Source organism: Carica papaya, chromosome 7 (genome assembly GCF_054855325.1).
Source record: "Carica papaya isolate Zhongbai chromosome 7, ASM5485532v1, whole genome shotgun sequence".
In the NCBI taxonomy this organism is placed as follows: domain Eukaryota; kingdom Viridiplantae; phylum Streptophyta; class Magnoliopsida; order Brassicales; family Caricaceae; genus Carica; species Carica papaya.
In genome coordinates, this window is record NC_142315.1 from 4,165,485 (window position 1) to 4,182,349 (window position 16,865).

At 32.3% G+C, this 16,865-nt stretch overlaps 3 protein-coding genes and 1 long non-coding RNA gene across 6 annotated transcripts; 1 reads left to right on the plus strand and 3 right to left on the minus strand.

The window, feature by feature from the left end:
• Nucleotides 1–1,165: 1,165 nt before the first annotated feature.
• LOC110822094 (protein SPEAR4) lies at nt 1,166–3,483 on the plus strand. 2 transcript variants are annotated; one of them, XM_022052100.2, is made up of 5 exons: nt 1,169–2,036; nt 2,127–2,252; nt 2,592–2,737; nt 2,833–2,980; nt 3,077–3,475. In XM_022052100.2, exons 1-5 carry the CDS (start codon nt 1,653–1,655, stop codon nt 3,266–3,268), a joined length of 996 nt encoding a protein of 331 aa, XP_021907792.2. In that variant the 5' UTR covers nt 1,169–1,652; the 3' UTR covers nt 3,269–3,475. The 2 variants fall into 2 exon arrangements, with proteins under 2 accessions (XP_088063806.1, XP_021907792.2); XM_088207680.1 differs by having other exon boundaries at nt 1,166–2,036; nt 2,833–3,483.
• A 23-nt stretch (nt 3,484–3,506) lies between these two features.
• Nucleotides 3,507–6,940, minus strand: LOC110822118 (sodium/calcium exchanger NCL2-like). Of its 2 annotated transcripts, XM_088207678.1 has the most exons (9): nt 6,795–6,940; nt 6,659–6,710; nt 6,262–6,308; nt 5,539–5,757; nt 5,267–5,448; nt 5,034–5,155; nt 4,449–4,722; nt 4,046–4,348; nt 3,507–3,923 (listed from the first exon to the last, which is right to left on the minus strand). In XM_088207678.1, the coding sequence occupies exons 3-9, from the start codon at nt 6,287–6,289 to the stop codon at nt 3,675–3,677; spliced, it is 1,377 nt and encodes a 458-aa protein (XP_088063804.1). In that variant the 5' UTR covers nt 6,290–6,308; nt 6,659–6,710; nt 6,795–6,940; the 3' UTR covers nt 3,507–3,674. The 2 variants fall into 2 exon arrangements, with proteins under 2 accessions (XP_088063804.1, XP_021907821.1); XM_022052129.2 differs by having other exon boundaries at nt 6,262–6,710.
• A 3,930-nt stretch (nt 6,941–10,870) lies between these two features.
• Nucleotides 10,871–13,573, minus strand: LOC110822032 (sodium/calcium exchanger NCL1-like). The gene is made up of 7 exons (XM_088207679.1): nt 13,124–13,573; nt 12,862–13,035; nt 12,586–12,767; nt 12,360–12,481; nt 11,733–11,949; nt 11,302–11,610; nt 10,871–11,180 (listed from the first exon to the last, which is right to left on the minus strand). Exons 1-7 carry the CDS (start codon nt 13,503–13,505, stop codon nt 10,932–10,934), a joined length of 1,635 nt encoding a protein of 544 aa, XP_088063805.1. The 5' UTR covers nt 13,506–13,573; the 3' UTR covers nt 10,871–10,931.
• A 489-nt stretch (nt 13,574–14,062) lies between these two features.
• Nucleotides 14,063–16,404, minus strand: LOC148252893 (uncharacterized). The gene is made up of 2 exons (XR_015813627.1): nt 15,691–16,404; nt 14,063–15,447 (listed from the first exon to the last, which is right to left on the minus strand). It is a non-coding gene; the product is annotated as an uncharacterized LOC148252893 (long non-coding RNA).
• Nucleotides 16,405–16,865: the final 461 nt, after the last annotated feature.

Consider the following 16,865-nt stretch of genomic DNA (forward strand, 5'->3'; position numbering starts at 1 on the left):
TAAGACAATTTTTATTAGATTAATATTGGGTAAAGAAAGATTCGATTGCAATCTTTTCCTTCAAATTTTGAAATATATATATATATATATCTATATATATATCTTAAGTTGATGTTGCATTGCATGCCACCCTGTAAGAAATTGGTTCCTATATTTATTAAATCTCTTAATAGATCTATATTAATTAATTTCATACCTTGTTAGATATATATGTATACTTAATATTATACATCAATGTCTAAACATAGCATGCTATGTATTATATGCTATGCTATATTTCACCAATGAAATTATACATGTACATATTTTTTCCAAAATATTTATTGCCTTCCTTGTTTTCTTTCGTAGTCTACAAGGCTTTAGGGGTTATTAATTATTATTATTATTTATCATATACTTCTCTTTCCATCTAATCTACATAGTACGGGCTTAACCAATAATTAATTAAAAGTTATTAATTACCATTCAATTAAATAATTAGTATATTGGAATTAAATTATTTTTCATATACGTCATAATTTAAAATTTATATTTATTAAATTATAATTAATATATATTATTTAAATAATAAATGTAGGAATTTATTAAAAAATTATATATTTTATTTTTATAAATTTAAATTTTGAAGGCAATTAATTGTTTAATTTTAACATCATATTAATTATATAAGATAATACCAATATGCGGTGATCTACACTTCCAAACTTGTTCTTTTTTTTTTTTTAATTAAAAATTTTAATTATAAATAATAGATTGTATGTATATATTTTTTCCAGCTTTATCTTTTGAAATGATGACGAATAATCATTAAATGTCTCTAAAAAATATAAAATATAAAATTAAGATTATAAAGTATAAGTTTAAGATTAACCATTTATATTTTGTAAAATCTTGCTCTTAAACCAACTAATAAATTTTCATATTCAATGCAATGAGAAAGATGATAGCTAGAAATGATAGAGGTTTGCTTATTGTACAAATAGAAACATACTTTCTCAGAGATTTTGAGACATATAATTAATATACGGGTCATTTATCATTTACCATACATGTAAAATTCGTGAATAAAGACAAATATATATATATATATATATTCACAGTATGAACACTCGTACACATACACGAACACATTATATATATATATATATATGTGTGAGATTTCGTGCAAAAATTTGAGAGAGAGAGAGAGAGAGAGTAAAAGATTTTGAAGTTTTGATTGATGATTGATTGGTTTTGTTTTGTTTTTTTTTTTCTCGGACAAGCAAAATTTTCCGAGAAAATCCCGGGAACCCATGTATTTAGATTGTTTTTATTATTATTATTATTATTCAGAAATTGGTAAAATAGTGAGGGAGTGATGTTTGAAAAGCTGAAAATAAGGGTGGACTAGTTTCCTAAATGCCACTTGTTCATTATGCAGAGGGGAAATAGGCACTTTCAACTCCACCTTTCTTTGAGATTTGATTTCCTTTTATCTCGGTTTTTTGAATGATTTTTGTTTCTTGTTTTAGATTTGTGATCTTGAAAATTGGGATTCTTGTTACTTTCTTGTTTCTCTACTCCCTCGCCTGTCTTCCTTTCCTGTTTTATAATAAACATTTCATTTTTCTCTCATTTTCTTGGCTTGAAGAAAAGAAATCAAGACCCAGAAAATGTGCAGCAGTGATAACGATGGTGATTATAACTATAATTATTCAACTTTTACTTTCAAGAAACCAAAGAGACAGAAAGTGCCCAAGAGAGGTCCTGGAGTTGCAGAACTGGAGAAGATCTTGAGAGATCAAAACAGGAAACTCGATCATCCTGATACTTCATCTTCATTATATTCTCCTTCTTCACCAAATTCTTGCCATCACTATCTTCATCCTCAACCTCCTAATTTCTTTTCTTCTACTACTTTCTCCCATCTTAATCCAACAACTACTGGTAATGTCACTCCAACTTCCGCTCAAATCCCTTCTGGGTATTCATTTCCCATAACTCCTCTCAGCAAATCCAATCAAAATCACATGTTGCAGAGAAAGCATTCTCAAATGGTAAAATTATCAATTAGTAATTTTTTTTTTTTTTTTTAACCTTAAGTTTCAGGAAACATTGCTTCAATTTGTGGGTAAAAATGATTGCAGGTTAATTTGTTTGTAGACTCATCACTGCCATCTTTCCCCACCTCATCATTTTATCGTCGTGTAGAGCTCCCTTCAAACCAAACATCCAATCAACATTATGCATCCATATTGCCCCAGGAAGAAAAGGTATATTCATCTTCATTTCCTACTATACTTTTTTTTTAAAAAAATTAGTTCAACTTTACTCTGTGTATTGTTCTTGGATTGATTTGTCTTACTTGTTGAAACCATTTTCTTCATCAGTTTTTATATGAATTGATTTTTGTTTCTTAAATTAATCTCTGCAACCGGGTATTGAATTGATTTTCATATGGCATTCAAATAATTTCTTATATGTTGAGCAGACAGGATTAGTGAATAAGAGCCTGTTTCTAAGCCATTTCTTACTGTCTCTTTTCAATTTTGATGGACTTGTGTAAAAATTGAGCATTCAATGTTTATGTCACTCTGATTATGTTAAAACAGATCATAGGCACGAAACGGCAGCAATCTTTTTCTTTCGAAAACACTCAGATTCCTCCATTAGTCCGCTACCAATGCTCCCCTCACTTGAATTCTTCTAGTCTGAGTCACAGCAGATCTAATATTGGACTCACCCACATTACCTCCAGGTTGGCCTAATTTTGTTTTGATAACATATATTTATGTATGTATGTATGGTTTTTTAACAGCTGCTGATGATCCATTTTTCTTGCTGAATTTTCAGGGAAGCAATGGTAGGCATCTCTCTAGACCTGAACTCGAAAACTTCTGCTGCAGCCGGTGGCAATTCCATCACATTTGCCTCAAATTCCTCAACATCATCTCAAAATTGTCAACAAGAATTCTCCAAATTCAGTCCATTTTCTATCCAAGTAACGGTTTTTCCTTTTCCCCAATTGAAAATTTCTCCGTGTTTGTGTACAAAATCCGCGGTTTACTTATATGTTATCTTTTTCGGTTTGATTAAGTATGAAAAGAAGGAAAGCATTGAGGAGTTACAGCAAAGATCAGGCACTAGTTCATCAACTCACAAGACACTCTTTTACAGCTTCTTGCCAACAGAACATGAGCAGGAGGATGGAGCAGAAACAACTCTTAGCTTAAATGGCCGAACTTTTGAAACAAAATCAGATGGCATTGATCTCAGCCTAAAGCTCTGAGTAGGCTCACATTATTACCTTATACATACATATATATATATATGTCTTGAGTGAAAAAAGATTATTAGGTTATGCAAACTTCATTTAAAGTTTTCCGGCTTGAAACGAGCTATTTTCATTCAACATATGCTTACATTTGTTGTTGATGCTATTTTCATCTTGATTAGCTCTTGTTTTTGGTTTCCATAATCAATGATTGATGATGATGAATTATGAAAAATGAGATTGCCAGGTGAAATACTTCAGATGTTTACAGTGTTTTATTATATAAGCACAAAAGAGAATTGCAACAAGTGAATATGTGTAAGTTCTGAAACCAAATTGGAAATTAAACCCTCAAATTATGCTAGATAAGCATAATTTTATATATGGGTTATTTAGGTACCTATATAATGGGAATATGACCTCATTTCCACCCAAGAAAACCAGTAAGAACAAAAAGCAGAACTAGAGATAATGGATATAGCAGATATGCGAAAATGCCAAAGATTAGTGGAATCCTCGTGCTCAGGCTAGCAAGAAGTCCTACTGTGGTGCAAACAACGAAAACAACGAGGACTTCAGCCGAGACATCCCATATTAAATCACGTAAAATAATAAGCATCAGGAAGACGGTTAAACCCATCATATTGTTCAAGAAGACTCCTCCATAAATCTGCAAGAAAGAAGTTCCAAATTCAAATTAGTATTTTCGCCTGATGGAAAAAGAGTATGATTCAAACACAAAGTCATTGTCCGAGTTAAAGATTTGATCAGAGAAAAAAATTTTGAACTAACCTCACAAAAAGTGAGAGAGAGTGCTTTTTCTGTCTTCTCAAGGGCAGTTTTTATAGAAGAAATTGCAGATTTGTAGTTCAAGGCCAAGGGCACGATGGAATAGGAAACTAAGAATGAGGGAATGCCTGCTCCATCAGCAAATGCTTGGATACTTTGCATGAGGGGACTACCAAGGAAAAGTGTCATAGCAGTTCCAAGAATGATTAGGAAAGCAGCCTTGCAGTAGTTCCACATTAGGTCCAATCTACTTTTTATTTCTTGTTTTCTCCTCTCTATCAGGTTCTCGTGATCCCCAGTAGGTGCCTGCAATTCATGTGTGAATCAGAAAGTTAATGTATATATATACATGTATGAACTGTATGTATGTATGTAATGGTTAGAACTGAAAAAAGTCCTGACATACAGGAGCTGCAACCATGTATTGAACTCTGTTTTCATCTTGCGTCTGCTTATTCCCAAAATCTTTGTTGGCTTTTTTAACCCATCTCATAAGTCCATGAACAAACTCGGCTTCACATATTTTACCATCACCTGAGATATCGAACTCTCCCATGATCTTTGCTGCAAAATCAGATTCATCAAGTCCAACTCGATCGATGTTCATTCCCATGATGAATAATTCTATTTCTTCAGGTGATAAAGCCTTATCTCCATTCTTGTCAATCCGTTTAAATAGTCTGGAATATAACCAAGTGATAGATGATACTTATTAAGAAATTGATTGAACCAGTTATTTTAAAAATTTAAACTGATAAAAAAAATTCAATGCATTTGAATAAAAAGCATGAATTATATGTTAGACTAAAAGCATGAATTATACATAAGTTCATGATACCTTATAGGAAGTTAAGTTTTAATAAAAATGAGAGAAACAGGATTTTAACAAGAAACTTCTGGTTCAGATATCACATAAAGTAATTGATTAAATCGATTATCTCAAATTTTAAATTGATATGAAAGAGTCTACCATGGACTCTAAGCAACTTACGTTTTTATTTTTGCCTTATCAGGCTTGCCATTGGAGGTGAGAAGCTTCTGTAATAAGTGCTTTTGAACATACTGATACATCAAAAACTCAAGCCTCTTGTCTTGAATCCATGGCTGAAATACCTGCTCATGCACGAGTATATTATCTCTAACTTGGTCAGAAATATCATATAGTGGAAAACCCTCTACATACACACACACACACACACACACACACACACATATATGTATTACCTGGTAGGTGCAATAAACAATGAGGTAAACAAGACTAAGGACGAACGAAAAGATGACTACTCCACGAGAGAGCCATCGCGAATGAAAGAATTTTGAGAATTCAAGGATGAGAAATGGAACCAAGGTGGAAAGCATAATTCTTGCAGTGTATTTGGTATCTTTATCAGTTGTTACGCCATAATCTGCACATAGAAAAAAAGAAGTGTTGAAAACAATTCTGTTTGGGAAGTGGGAATTTGTTTCTCAGTATGGAAAATGAGAAAGAAACTAACCTAGTAAATTGATGGGTGTTTTTCCTTCTTCTTGATCGTCTTGTTCATCTGAATCATCATCATCATCATCATCTGAAGTGTTTGATATATCATGGCTACCAAATATAACAACTGAACCCCAAATTAGTGTGAGACTCATCATCACCGATCCTGCAACTAAACCCATACCCATTGCAGCTGAACTTTGTATATTTTCTTTACTTCCCGATAATCCAGAGACTGCCAAAAAAAAAGACCATTTTAATTTTAACCATTTCTTTTCATACAAAATTCATGCATTAATACAATAATATATATATATATATATATATATTACCATATGTTTCTTTGGTTCAAAATTTTGCATCATGTTTCCCAAAGCTCACATATTAAATACGTATATATATATATATATATTTTTTTATTATTTTATTTATATATTTTATAAAAAAAATTCGCATAGCATCATCAAATAATACAAGTAAACTTAAGACAAAAAATAAACCTACAAATTATAAATAATGCTCGGACTATTTTAGAGGGATGAATGTATGCGATTGTTGCATATGTACATATATAAAGAACTTCATATTAAGTGTGTTTTGTTTTTTTTTTTTTTCAATCTAATCAAATAAAAACTATTTATGCTGGTATTAAAACATTCACGAAAAACTTCTTGCAACTTTTATTTTGTACCTGACCTACACATCAAGTAGTATATATAGTAAGTGAGAAATGACTTACCAAAAACCAGTATGGCTCGTGGTATCATTCCCAGAATCTGAAAGAAACTAGCACCAAATATACCAGTTCCAAACATTGTAAAGAAAAGTTCAGTGCCAGTAGAATTATATGCACTAGCCATGGAAAGCAAATATTCATACACCACAATTAGAAACACATGCCCCCACATCCTGTCCGTACAAGGCAAGAAACTATAGGCCGGTTTGCATATTATTGTATCATCATCCTCATCATCGTGGCCGATAAAGAAATCAGAGCCAACTGAAATGTACTGATTGCGATCATAATTTGTTTGGTTCATCATCTCATGATCACGATAAAGAAGAATGTTACTATCAGTTATTAAACGAGCAATACTGATTTCAAAATAAGTCGTCGAGAGAAATATAAACATAACTAGAAATATTCTCGTCATCATCATCATTCTGATATTCTAATATGTGTTTTTCCTGCAATTTAATTATATGGAAAAAAAAAAAGAGAGTTAGAAAATTATATGATATCAAGAAATGAAGCAAGTTATCTAGACAAACCTGGATTTATTAAATATATGTTGCAAGAATTTGCTTCAAACTCTCCTCGAGAAGTATTATATATTGCTAACCTATATATATGTACTGAATGATCGTCCCCATAGAAGGAAAGAAATCAAAAGAAAATATATTAATATATATGTTTTCCCATCCAACATAATAACCAATGATTATAGGCAAAGTAAAATTTAGTTTTCTCTTGTTAAAATTGTATGGTATATTGAATCTTTGGGTGTAATTTAATAGAAATTTCACGTGCTAGAAATATCATCATTTTTTATAAGTCAGCTTTGTTTTTCATCATGATTTTATTTTAAAAAAAATTACTTATAAAAATTAAATTCATCTAATACAAAAACAGAAAATATAAAATTTTATAGACAGAGTTTAAATTTTATAGTTTTTACTCACAGTTATTTTTAGATTCAGAAACTTGATTTAAATTTTATTTTTATTTAAAGAAATATAAAGATCGAATTTGGTTACAAGAATTTAATTTAGAATTATATTTACTAACTTATTTTATGTTTCCGAAAAATTTAATATTTCTACTTACAAGCGGATTATGATCAAAATATATTACAAAAATAATGTCTGTAACTTATGTTGTTATAACTTTTCACTTAAAATATGAACCAAAAAAAAAAAAAAGGAATTTACATAATTTCTTATCAAATTTCATAGTTGTATATATACATATACCACGATTGAAACTCTTTCAAAAGTTAAAATATAAGTCACAAGAAAAAATGTTTCTAGTACAAAATTGCATCATAATTCATAATCAAAAGTTTAAAACATACTTGGTCTATTATTTATATCGTACTCCAATACTTATTTATCAAATACGTTAATATATAAAAAAAAAATTCTTAAAGTGAATTAATAATGAGATGCGGTTAAAGCAAATTAAATCATCGAGTGTATATGATTTTGGTACTACATGAAAATCTTCATATACACACTACAATTGCATTAAGAGATGAATGAACTTACGCACATTTTTAGATGCTCATGATTGCAAATCCCTTTATAGCTATAGATTTTATGAGAATGATTTTTTCTCAAATGTCATTGATTCTTCATGCTTTAGTTACTTTCAATTTTTACTTAAGACACTACTAAGAACAATACATATAGTGACAGATAACTTTGTCGCTAAAACTATTTTAACGTGCCGCAATAAAAAATGACTGTTAGTAAAAACTCAATGTAAATATTTATAGTGACTTGAGTTTTTAGACTTCCTTTAGTATAGTTCTTATATAAATCTTTAATTAATTTAATGTTTTTTTATAATTTAAGTTTATTTATCTAATAAACATGTTTTATTATATCACAATAATATCTACCAAACCAAGATAAAATTATAAGATTCAAGAATATGAGACGGAAAAATAATATAATGCACAAAAAAAAAATATTTTATACAGTATTGTGAGTTCGAACTGAATCATGCATTCTTTTTTTCTATAAAAAAGTTATTTTATGATTAATGTGCATCTGTCATTAATTATAGAACTAAAGATCGAGTATTCTTACTATTTAATCACAAATTATATTATGTAAATAAATTTGCCGACCAGAATAATGACGTGGATTAGTCTGTGAAACAAAATAAAGCTAGTTAGGAGTATAATAATTCATCATTTAATATTGATAATAAGCATAATTTCCCAAAATGTTTACAACACAAAACCAAGTAGATATATGTATATACTTACGTAGATACAAGTAAGTAAATTTTTTCAATAATAAATATTACTTCTTTTAATTAAAAGAAAAAATTATTTTCTCCGAAAAATTATTAGAAAAAGTTATTAGAATATTGTATTATTGAGTTATAGTATAAACACATTTTTACTTGACTATTAATTATTTCTTTATGAAGTGTCTATATACTTTAATATGATTCACTTTGTCATACTGCATAAAATTATGTAATGTTAAGGATATATATATATATATATTTCACATAATGTATTAGTCCTTCCCATTGGATCTTTGAACCATCCAAATCATCTTGATTCATAATAAGTCACAAACTCTTTATATTAATCCAACTAGTACCACCTATAAAATCACCTTGGTCTATGTCAATGTCCTCACCCAACCATACGAGATCAGTGATGAAAATAATGAACTTCATGATTCAGTGAGATTTTTATAATCATGTTCAAGAGGAAGAGACCGGAATTTTAATCCTGCATAATTTCAAAACTCAAGACCAAATTCTTAGGAGGAGGTAAATACAGTTTTAGAACTTTTTTCTTTGCTCGTACATGATCACAATCTTTTACTTGCTTATAGAAAATATTCAAGAGAATGTATTAATCGATTAATGAAGTTTGTATCATTTAAAAACTTCTTACTTTTATATATAGATATTATCAGGTCAATCTAAATGTCATTCAAATTTTAAAAACTATATCCAGTATATGAGATAGGGAATGATGCTAATCAAGAAATTATTAATTGTGGTATATGAATTAATCTATATGATTGACCTAGTTCAATCATGAACATATTAATTTTTAGTCAACGAAGTTAATTAAGAATAAAAGAATTTTTAGACAAAAACTCAATATAGTCTATAACTTTATAAGTACAATATAGTATTAAATGTATAATTTATTAAAATTTAATTTACAAACTTCTAAATTTGTTTTAAAAAATATTTTAATGCAAACGTTGTCAAAATTTGGAATAGAAAAAGGAGAAATTTATTTGAGAAAAAGATTTATTTTTTACTTAGGAACAATAATTAAATCATTTTAATTAGCAAAAAGAAAGGACACTTATTTGTAATCATCTTCTTCATTAAAGAGAAAAATTTTGAGATATATAGTGAGAGCAATAAACAAAGAAAATGAGAAACCAAGTTGCCAAGTTAGATTAGAACGGATAAACATCCAAATGAAATCTCAAAGTTTGAAAAAAAAAAAGACTTTTGAAAGCCCTAACACGAAAACGAAGAACAAAGAAAATAATGCTTCCTATCATCTTTAACATTTGCCTCTACCAATTATCCTTTGCAACTTTCTCTTATTACTCTTTTCTTTTATTTTTTCTTCTTTCTTCTTCATATATATTCCCACTTTTTCTTGTTTTTTTTTTACTAACTACACAAAATTAATGCTCCGGTTTAAGCATTAATCAACGGCAAGGAAGCAGTAGAAACCCTACATCTTTTCTTTCCCAAGCTCTCACTATGGTCTTCATGCTGGTCTTTCAACCTAGAGGCAATAAGCGTATGATATTTAACTACTTCGGCTTTGGCCTTCACAATTCTATTCTTCTTCTTTGAAATTCTAGCCCTCTTCCTTTGAAAAGCTAAGGTTGTAAAAAACCTCTAATTTTTTGAGCTTTATGAACGGATTATGTTTATGAAGCAAAAGGTGAATACAACCAAAGGTGAGAAAAAAGAAGAACATTGATGTTTGGTGGCTTCTAGTCATCGCCGATTTCAAGCTTCTTCTAGCACCCAATGATCAAACTTCACTATCTATAATGTAGGTCTTACGATATTAAACTTTTGGGCATCAAATGGATTACAAGCTTCTTCCATTCATTACAAAGAGAAATCAGAGGGGAAGAGGAGAAAGAAGCTGAGTGGTGACTAATAGGATTGATGTTGGTGATGGTTTTGATGAGGCGATGTAAGTGTTACTTGGAGATTGTTGTTAAAAAGATATTATTCAATTAACCAAACAAGAATTAAAAGAATTATGATTTTTTATTTAAAGTTTTTTTTTCGTTATTTAGTTTAAGTCATATGTTAAATTAAATTTAAAAGATTAGAGATTAAATTATAACAAAAAATATTTTTAAGATTAAATTATATTATTAATTATAGTTCAGAAATTAAATTGAATATTTGTTTAAAATTTTATTTAAGCACAAAGACTTTTAAGAATTATATTCTACTAATTAAGTTAAGCTCTAGCCAAAAAGTAAAAGATATTTGTTATTTTCAAACTTAAAAATAAAATCTTAAAATAAGAATTGTTAGATAAAAGATAAAAATTTTAAATAACAATAAATTACATTATTGAATAACGAAATTAATAGAAGATGCTTGATTTGCACATACTTCCTTCCACAGTTACAATAGAAAATAAAATTTGCAACATAATTTTAAGGCAAGTTCATAATATGGGTAAGAATATAAAGCATAGCTAGAGATATTGGATATAGAAGAAATGCTACAATGCCTGTCCAAAGTGCAAACTTCCTATTGAAGCTTGAAAAAAATCCCATTGCTGTGCATATAACCAGAACAACCAGAAGTTCAGCTGAGACATCCCACTGTATATCACGTATATAAACAAGTGCTAGGAAGATGGCTAAGCCCATTATATTGTTCATGAAGACTCCCCCATAAAGCTGCAGAAAAAATTTATGTTTCTTTTAAGACAAGGCATCTAAATGTGAATGCATATACTTATATGGAGTAAATATTTAGTAAAGTTGAATTAGGGAGAAGAAATTAGTTGACTCTAATTACCTGAGAAAATGTAAGAGAAACAGCATTTTCTGTCTTCTCATTGGCAGTAGATATTGCTCTTACTGCCTGTCTGCAACTCAGGCCTAAAGGTATTAAGGCATAGGAGACGAGGAACGAAGGAATTCCTACTTCATTAGAGAATTCTTGGATACTTTGCATAAGTGGTCGTGCAAGCAAAATTGCCATTGAAATTCCAAAAATGACAAAGAAAGCAGCCTTGATGTAGTTCCAGCAAGTCTCGTATTTCTTGACTACATAATAAGTCCGAGGTCCACGAGGTAGCAAGCTTTGTAGCTCCTCACTGGTTTCCTAAAATTGATCAAGATCAATGTGACGTAAATATAGAATTATGGTTAGCGTTAAACAAAATCATGCCATAGGGGATTTCTATGTATATTTGAGTTTTTGTAGTCTTCAGCTTGGTTACGTACATAGGTATTAGCTTTGTGAAGCCACCTTGAGAGTCCATGTATAAACTCTAGTTCACATATATGAAAATCTCCAGTAACATCAAACTCTTCCATCATCTTTGACACGAAATCCTTCTCGCACAGTCCAACCTCTTGGATTTGCAATCCAAGGATGAATGCTTCTAGTTCTTCAGTTGATATATATCTATCACCATTTTTGTCCATCTTCTCAAATAGCCTGCAAAAAAAGTATATTTCAAGACGTGTAATGCTTAGTATCCCATATGGGTAGTTTATGGGAGAAAGCGAAATATATTTTTGTAGTTCAAAGATTACAAAAACATTAATCGCTAGCATTTTTGAGCAATTAGTTGAACATGTAATAAGTTTTTTGTTTTAGAAATGAAATCAAAGTCAACTCAAGGACTAATATTGAAAGTGTTACAAGCGAAAGTATAGAAATATATTTGTGGTATAAAGACATGAAAGTACTGCCAGTTAGCATTTTTTGAGTGATGGGTCAAGTTTATAGTAAGTACATAGTTTCATAAGATCAATAGAAGAATCTAATGGGTTGAGACTGTAGTCGAATCCTGTTTAATCTAAATTAAGAGACAGCTAAACCTGTAATTAGATTGAGAAACTTACATTTTTATCTTGTCCTCATCAGGCTGGCCACTGTGAGTAAGAAGATCTTGTAATATATATTTCTTCACATATTTATGCATGAGATATTCAAGTCTCTTGTTTTGAATCCATGGCTTAAATACCTACACAAATATATATATATATATATATATTTAAGTTAGATTCAACAAAACCATCATCTATAAATCTATTGGACATTTTTATGTTGTTGAATTTGTTATATTACCTGATATGTGCAGTAAGTGATAAGGTAAATAATTGTTACGACGAGACAAAATAGGACTAACACACGTGTACCAGATGGTGAAGCTACAAGTTCTGCAACTCCAAGGATGAGAAAAGGAATCATGGTCAAAAGTATAATTCTCGCCATATAAGTGGTTTCTATATCAGTTGTTACACCATATCCTGCAAAGAGATCATTATCACACAATAATTAGTTCATCAAAATTGTTTTGTATAAGAAGTTGGATTTTGCTATCGAGTAAAAATAAATTAAAACCTGTTAAATTGAATGATTTGTTTTTCTGTGAATTTGGTAAAATATCATAGTGACCAAATATCACGATTGAACCCCAAATTAGGGTAAGGCTCATCATCACTGATCCTGCAAGTAATCCCATTCCCATTGCTGCCATGGCTTGTATATTTTCTTTTGTTCCTGACACTCCAGCCACTTCAAATAAACAAATCAAATCAGAAGATATATACCTATAACATCATGCAATTCATGTGTATATGTATAAAGAAATTCAAGAACTTACCAAGAATTAGCGCGACTCGTGGGATCATACCGAGCATTTGAAACAAACTAGCACCAAAAAAACCAGTTCCAAACATTTTGAAGAAGAGCTCAGAACCATTAGCAATGTAAGCATCTGAAAGAGAAAGCAAGTACTCGTAGACAACGATCAGAAACACCTGCCCCCATAACTTGTTGGTGCACGGAAGGAATCCGTAGACACTTTGGCACCGGATTTCGTACCCTCCTAAATTCACATCACCACTAGGCATCTCAATAACACTACTCCAGTTTCTATTCTCACTTAAAATTGACGAACCACTGCTGCTGTTTCCTAAATGGATATTGCTTAACATCAACATTAAAACAATCAGAAACATTGATCTCATCCTCCTCGTCCTCATCCTGATCCTCTAATCTTTTGCTTCAACAATAGACAAGAAACATATAACCCGAAATTACACACACACACACGTATATATATGTATATATGAAGCAAAATGGGAAATAGATTAAATATATTTAATTAATTTGCTTCAACCTTTCCTACTTGCATAAATAATATATGCGGGTTAAGCATTGAGAAAGTCAAAGAATAATTGTACATGGCTAGGTAAGGCCACATGCACGGTTTGTAGATAATAAAAGCTTAAACAGTATCTATTATGGTGATTGTGGATATATACAATTATTTATTTCATAGTAGAAATTTCATTTGATACTTATTTATTTATTTATTTTTATAGAATATAAAAGATAAAACTCTTTTTTAATTATGACATGAGTAATTCATTCCTAAATATTTATATTATTTTATATTTTTGTAATTATATTTTTTAGCTTAATATATATATATAGTTATTTATCTGTATAATATTTTTACTTCAAAAAAAAAAACACATAATTATTTGTTTTTAGATTTAAATATTTTAAATTATTTATGTAACGGCCCCGGAAAATATTAAAATGAAATGAGTATTTAAATATATCGAATGCGGAAGCGAGATCAAAATTTCATTTAACATCCCTTACACGAAAAACCAAAAACGTACTTAAAATATAAAAGATTAAACTAACTAAGAAAGAAACTCGAAAATAAAACTATGCGTATGACTACAGAGTCTCTAGGCATCCCCTTCGTCGTCCTCCTGCGGAACGGGCTCGGGAACCATGTCTTCCTGATCTGAAATGGTTAATTAAGGAGTGAGCTACACTAGCCTAGTAAGAACATCACGATATCTCACCGTCACGGAGATAAAGGTGGGTAAAAAACCACAAAAAGACCAATGGAGCATAATTTACAATAAACTCGTTTATTAACAACAAAACCTTTTATCAATAATAAAACTTTGACCATCCACTTACCTTGGTGGAATTTATGAAAACAATATGAGAAAAACAATAACATTATCATAATCATTGAATAATCTAAGCTGTAAAACATAACACTTATCACGCCTCTTGTAATTCAATCATTGTACAACATATCTTTTTCTCATTTACCAGCCTACTAGTATCCGTGGGGGTCCATAGGGGTTCCGCTACCCGTTAACCTTTAACATTCATAATCAGTTTCCAGGGCCGTCCCCATACCCCGTCCGGTATGGGCGCCAAAACCATGAACCTCAATACCCCGTCCGGTATGAGGGTGAAACGGGCCGTCCCCATACCCCGTCCGGTATGGGCGCCAAAACCATAAACCTCAATACCCCGTCCGGTATGAGGGTGAAACGGGCCGTCCCCATACCCCGTCCGGTATGGGCGCCAAAACCATAAGATCTCCATACCCCGTCCGGCATGTGAGACCACAATCCCGGTAGGGTTCCCTACGGACCCGGTCCGTCCACCATCTCCCAGGATATCTAGTCAGGCTGACCCCCATAATACAATTATCAGTTTACACAATCTTTCATTTTTCCTTTTCCTCAATCAGCATCATCAATTCACATTTAAACAAGCAAATCGTAATTCATACCAAACAGACAACATACAGTATCAGTTTTTCAGTCATTCAACCCATAATTAATAAAAACGTAGTACATGCACACAAATCTGTAAAATGAACACATCAAACCTCATTCTGCATTTAAAGCTGTAAACAGGCCAAATAACAGTAAACCACCAATCACACTAGACTCGGGCTCCATTAGCTACCTTAAGCAATTTCACACATGCATTAATTCAAGAAATACCGTTTTATCATTTTGAACTTTAATACCGTGATAGGAAATAAGGTGAGGGGTCCTTACTTGTTTTCGAGATCCGAATACGATTCACAGTGCGCCTGCAGGCTGTCCCTAATTTTCCCTGAATTTTTCTCGGGGAACTGAAACACACTAACAGTACCTGCACGTGTTCCAAAAAAATTCCAAATTAGGCCCAGGGCCTCTTTCGGCCCAAATCGCAACTCCGGCACGGCGGCTCCGCCGTGCTCCGGCGACGGCGCCGCCGCTGGCGGCGGCGAGTCGCCTCGGGTTGGCTGTTTTCGGCCGTTTTCGGCCGAATTCGGCCACACTCGCATTGGTCCTTGTCAGAAAAGAACCTTAGGGCCCTCGGGGGGCCAAAAAATCACGGAAAAACGGAGCTTACCGGCGGCGGCGCTCTCGGGTGCAGCGGCTCTCCGGCGAGGTTCGTGTTTTGGTGATTCGGCTCCGGTCAACCTGTAGAGAAAAGAATGGTGATCACGGTGATATAAAAATTGCATCGAACGGAGGCCGGGAAGGGCCTCGTCGGAGGCAAAAACCGAGAGGGGGCGCGGCGGCGCCGCTGGGCTTCGGCCGCGTATTCCGGCCGTTTGGCCGGGATTTCGGTTTCGATTTGGCCATAGGAGGAATCAGTGCGGAAAAACGAGTCGGGGGTATGAAATTTACCTCGATCGGCGGTCGGAAATTTCCCCGGTGCGGCGGCGAGCGGCGGCGGGTGGCGGCGGTCGGCCTCTGGTTCGTCTTCTCCGGCGAGCGGCTGGCGGCTAGGGTTTGTGGTCTGGTGTGGGGGTTCTATTTATAACCCCTTGCCTTTTGATCACAGCCGTTCATTTTGTTTTAATCTGGGCCGTTCGTTTTTGATTGAATCTGGGCCGTCCGTGCGATTGAATCTGGGCCGTCCGATCGCGTGATTGATCTGGGCCGTCGGATCGCACCCACGCGGATCGCCAACGTGGCTCCTTTCGGAGTGACGCGATCTTGCCACGTGTCAGGCCCTGGTTGGCCGGGACTGCTGACGTGGCTGCTGACGCGGCTGCTGACGTGGCCCCCCCCCTTTTTTTTTTTTTTTTTTTTTTTTTTTTTTTTTTTTTTTTTTTTTTTTTCCTCCTCCTTTCCGGGTGCTACAATTTAAGAGTTACCATGGCTTTAAGTCAGCACTTATATTATGTAATCTTACATGTAAACTGACAATAAATTATCATGTGCCCATATTATTATATTTTTATGAATAATTTATATAAATTTTCTATTAATTTAATTACTAAAAGAAAATGTATAACAATTACATTGATGTATAACTATATAGAATAATTTTATCTGTTTACATCATGTTGATATCATCATCTTGCTTTCGTCAGCATATGGGATGACAACCTAATATCAAATGTAAAAATTTATTGTAGACCAAATTATTTATAACATATGACTTGAAGCAAATTTAATCAACACTTGGAATGTTGACTTTATCAAACCTATCAACCCCTTGTATGAACAAGTTGTCAACAGGACATTTATGAAAATAGAATTATGTTATTAGTTTATGAAAGTATACACTTGGAA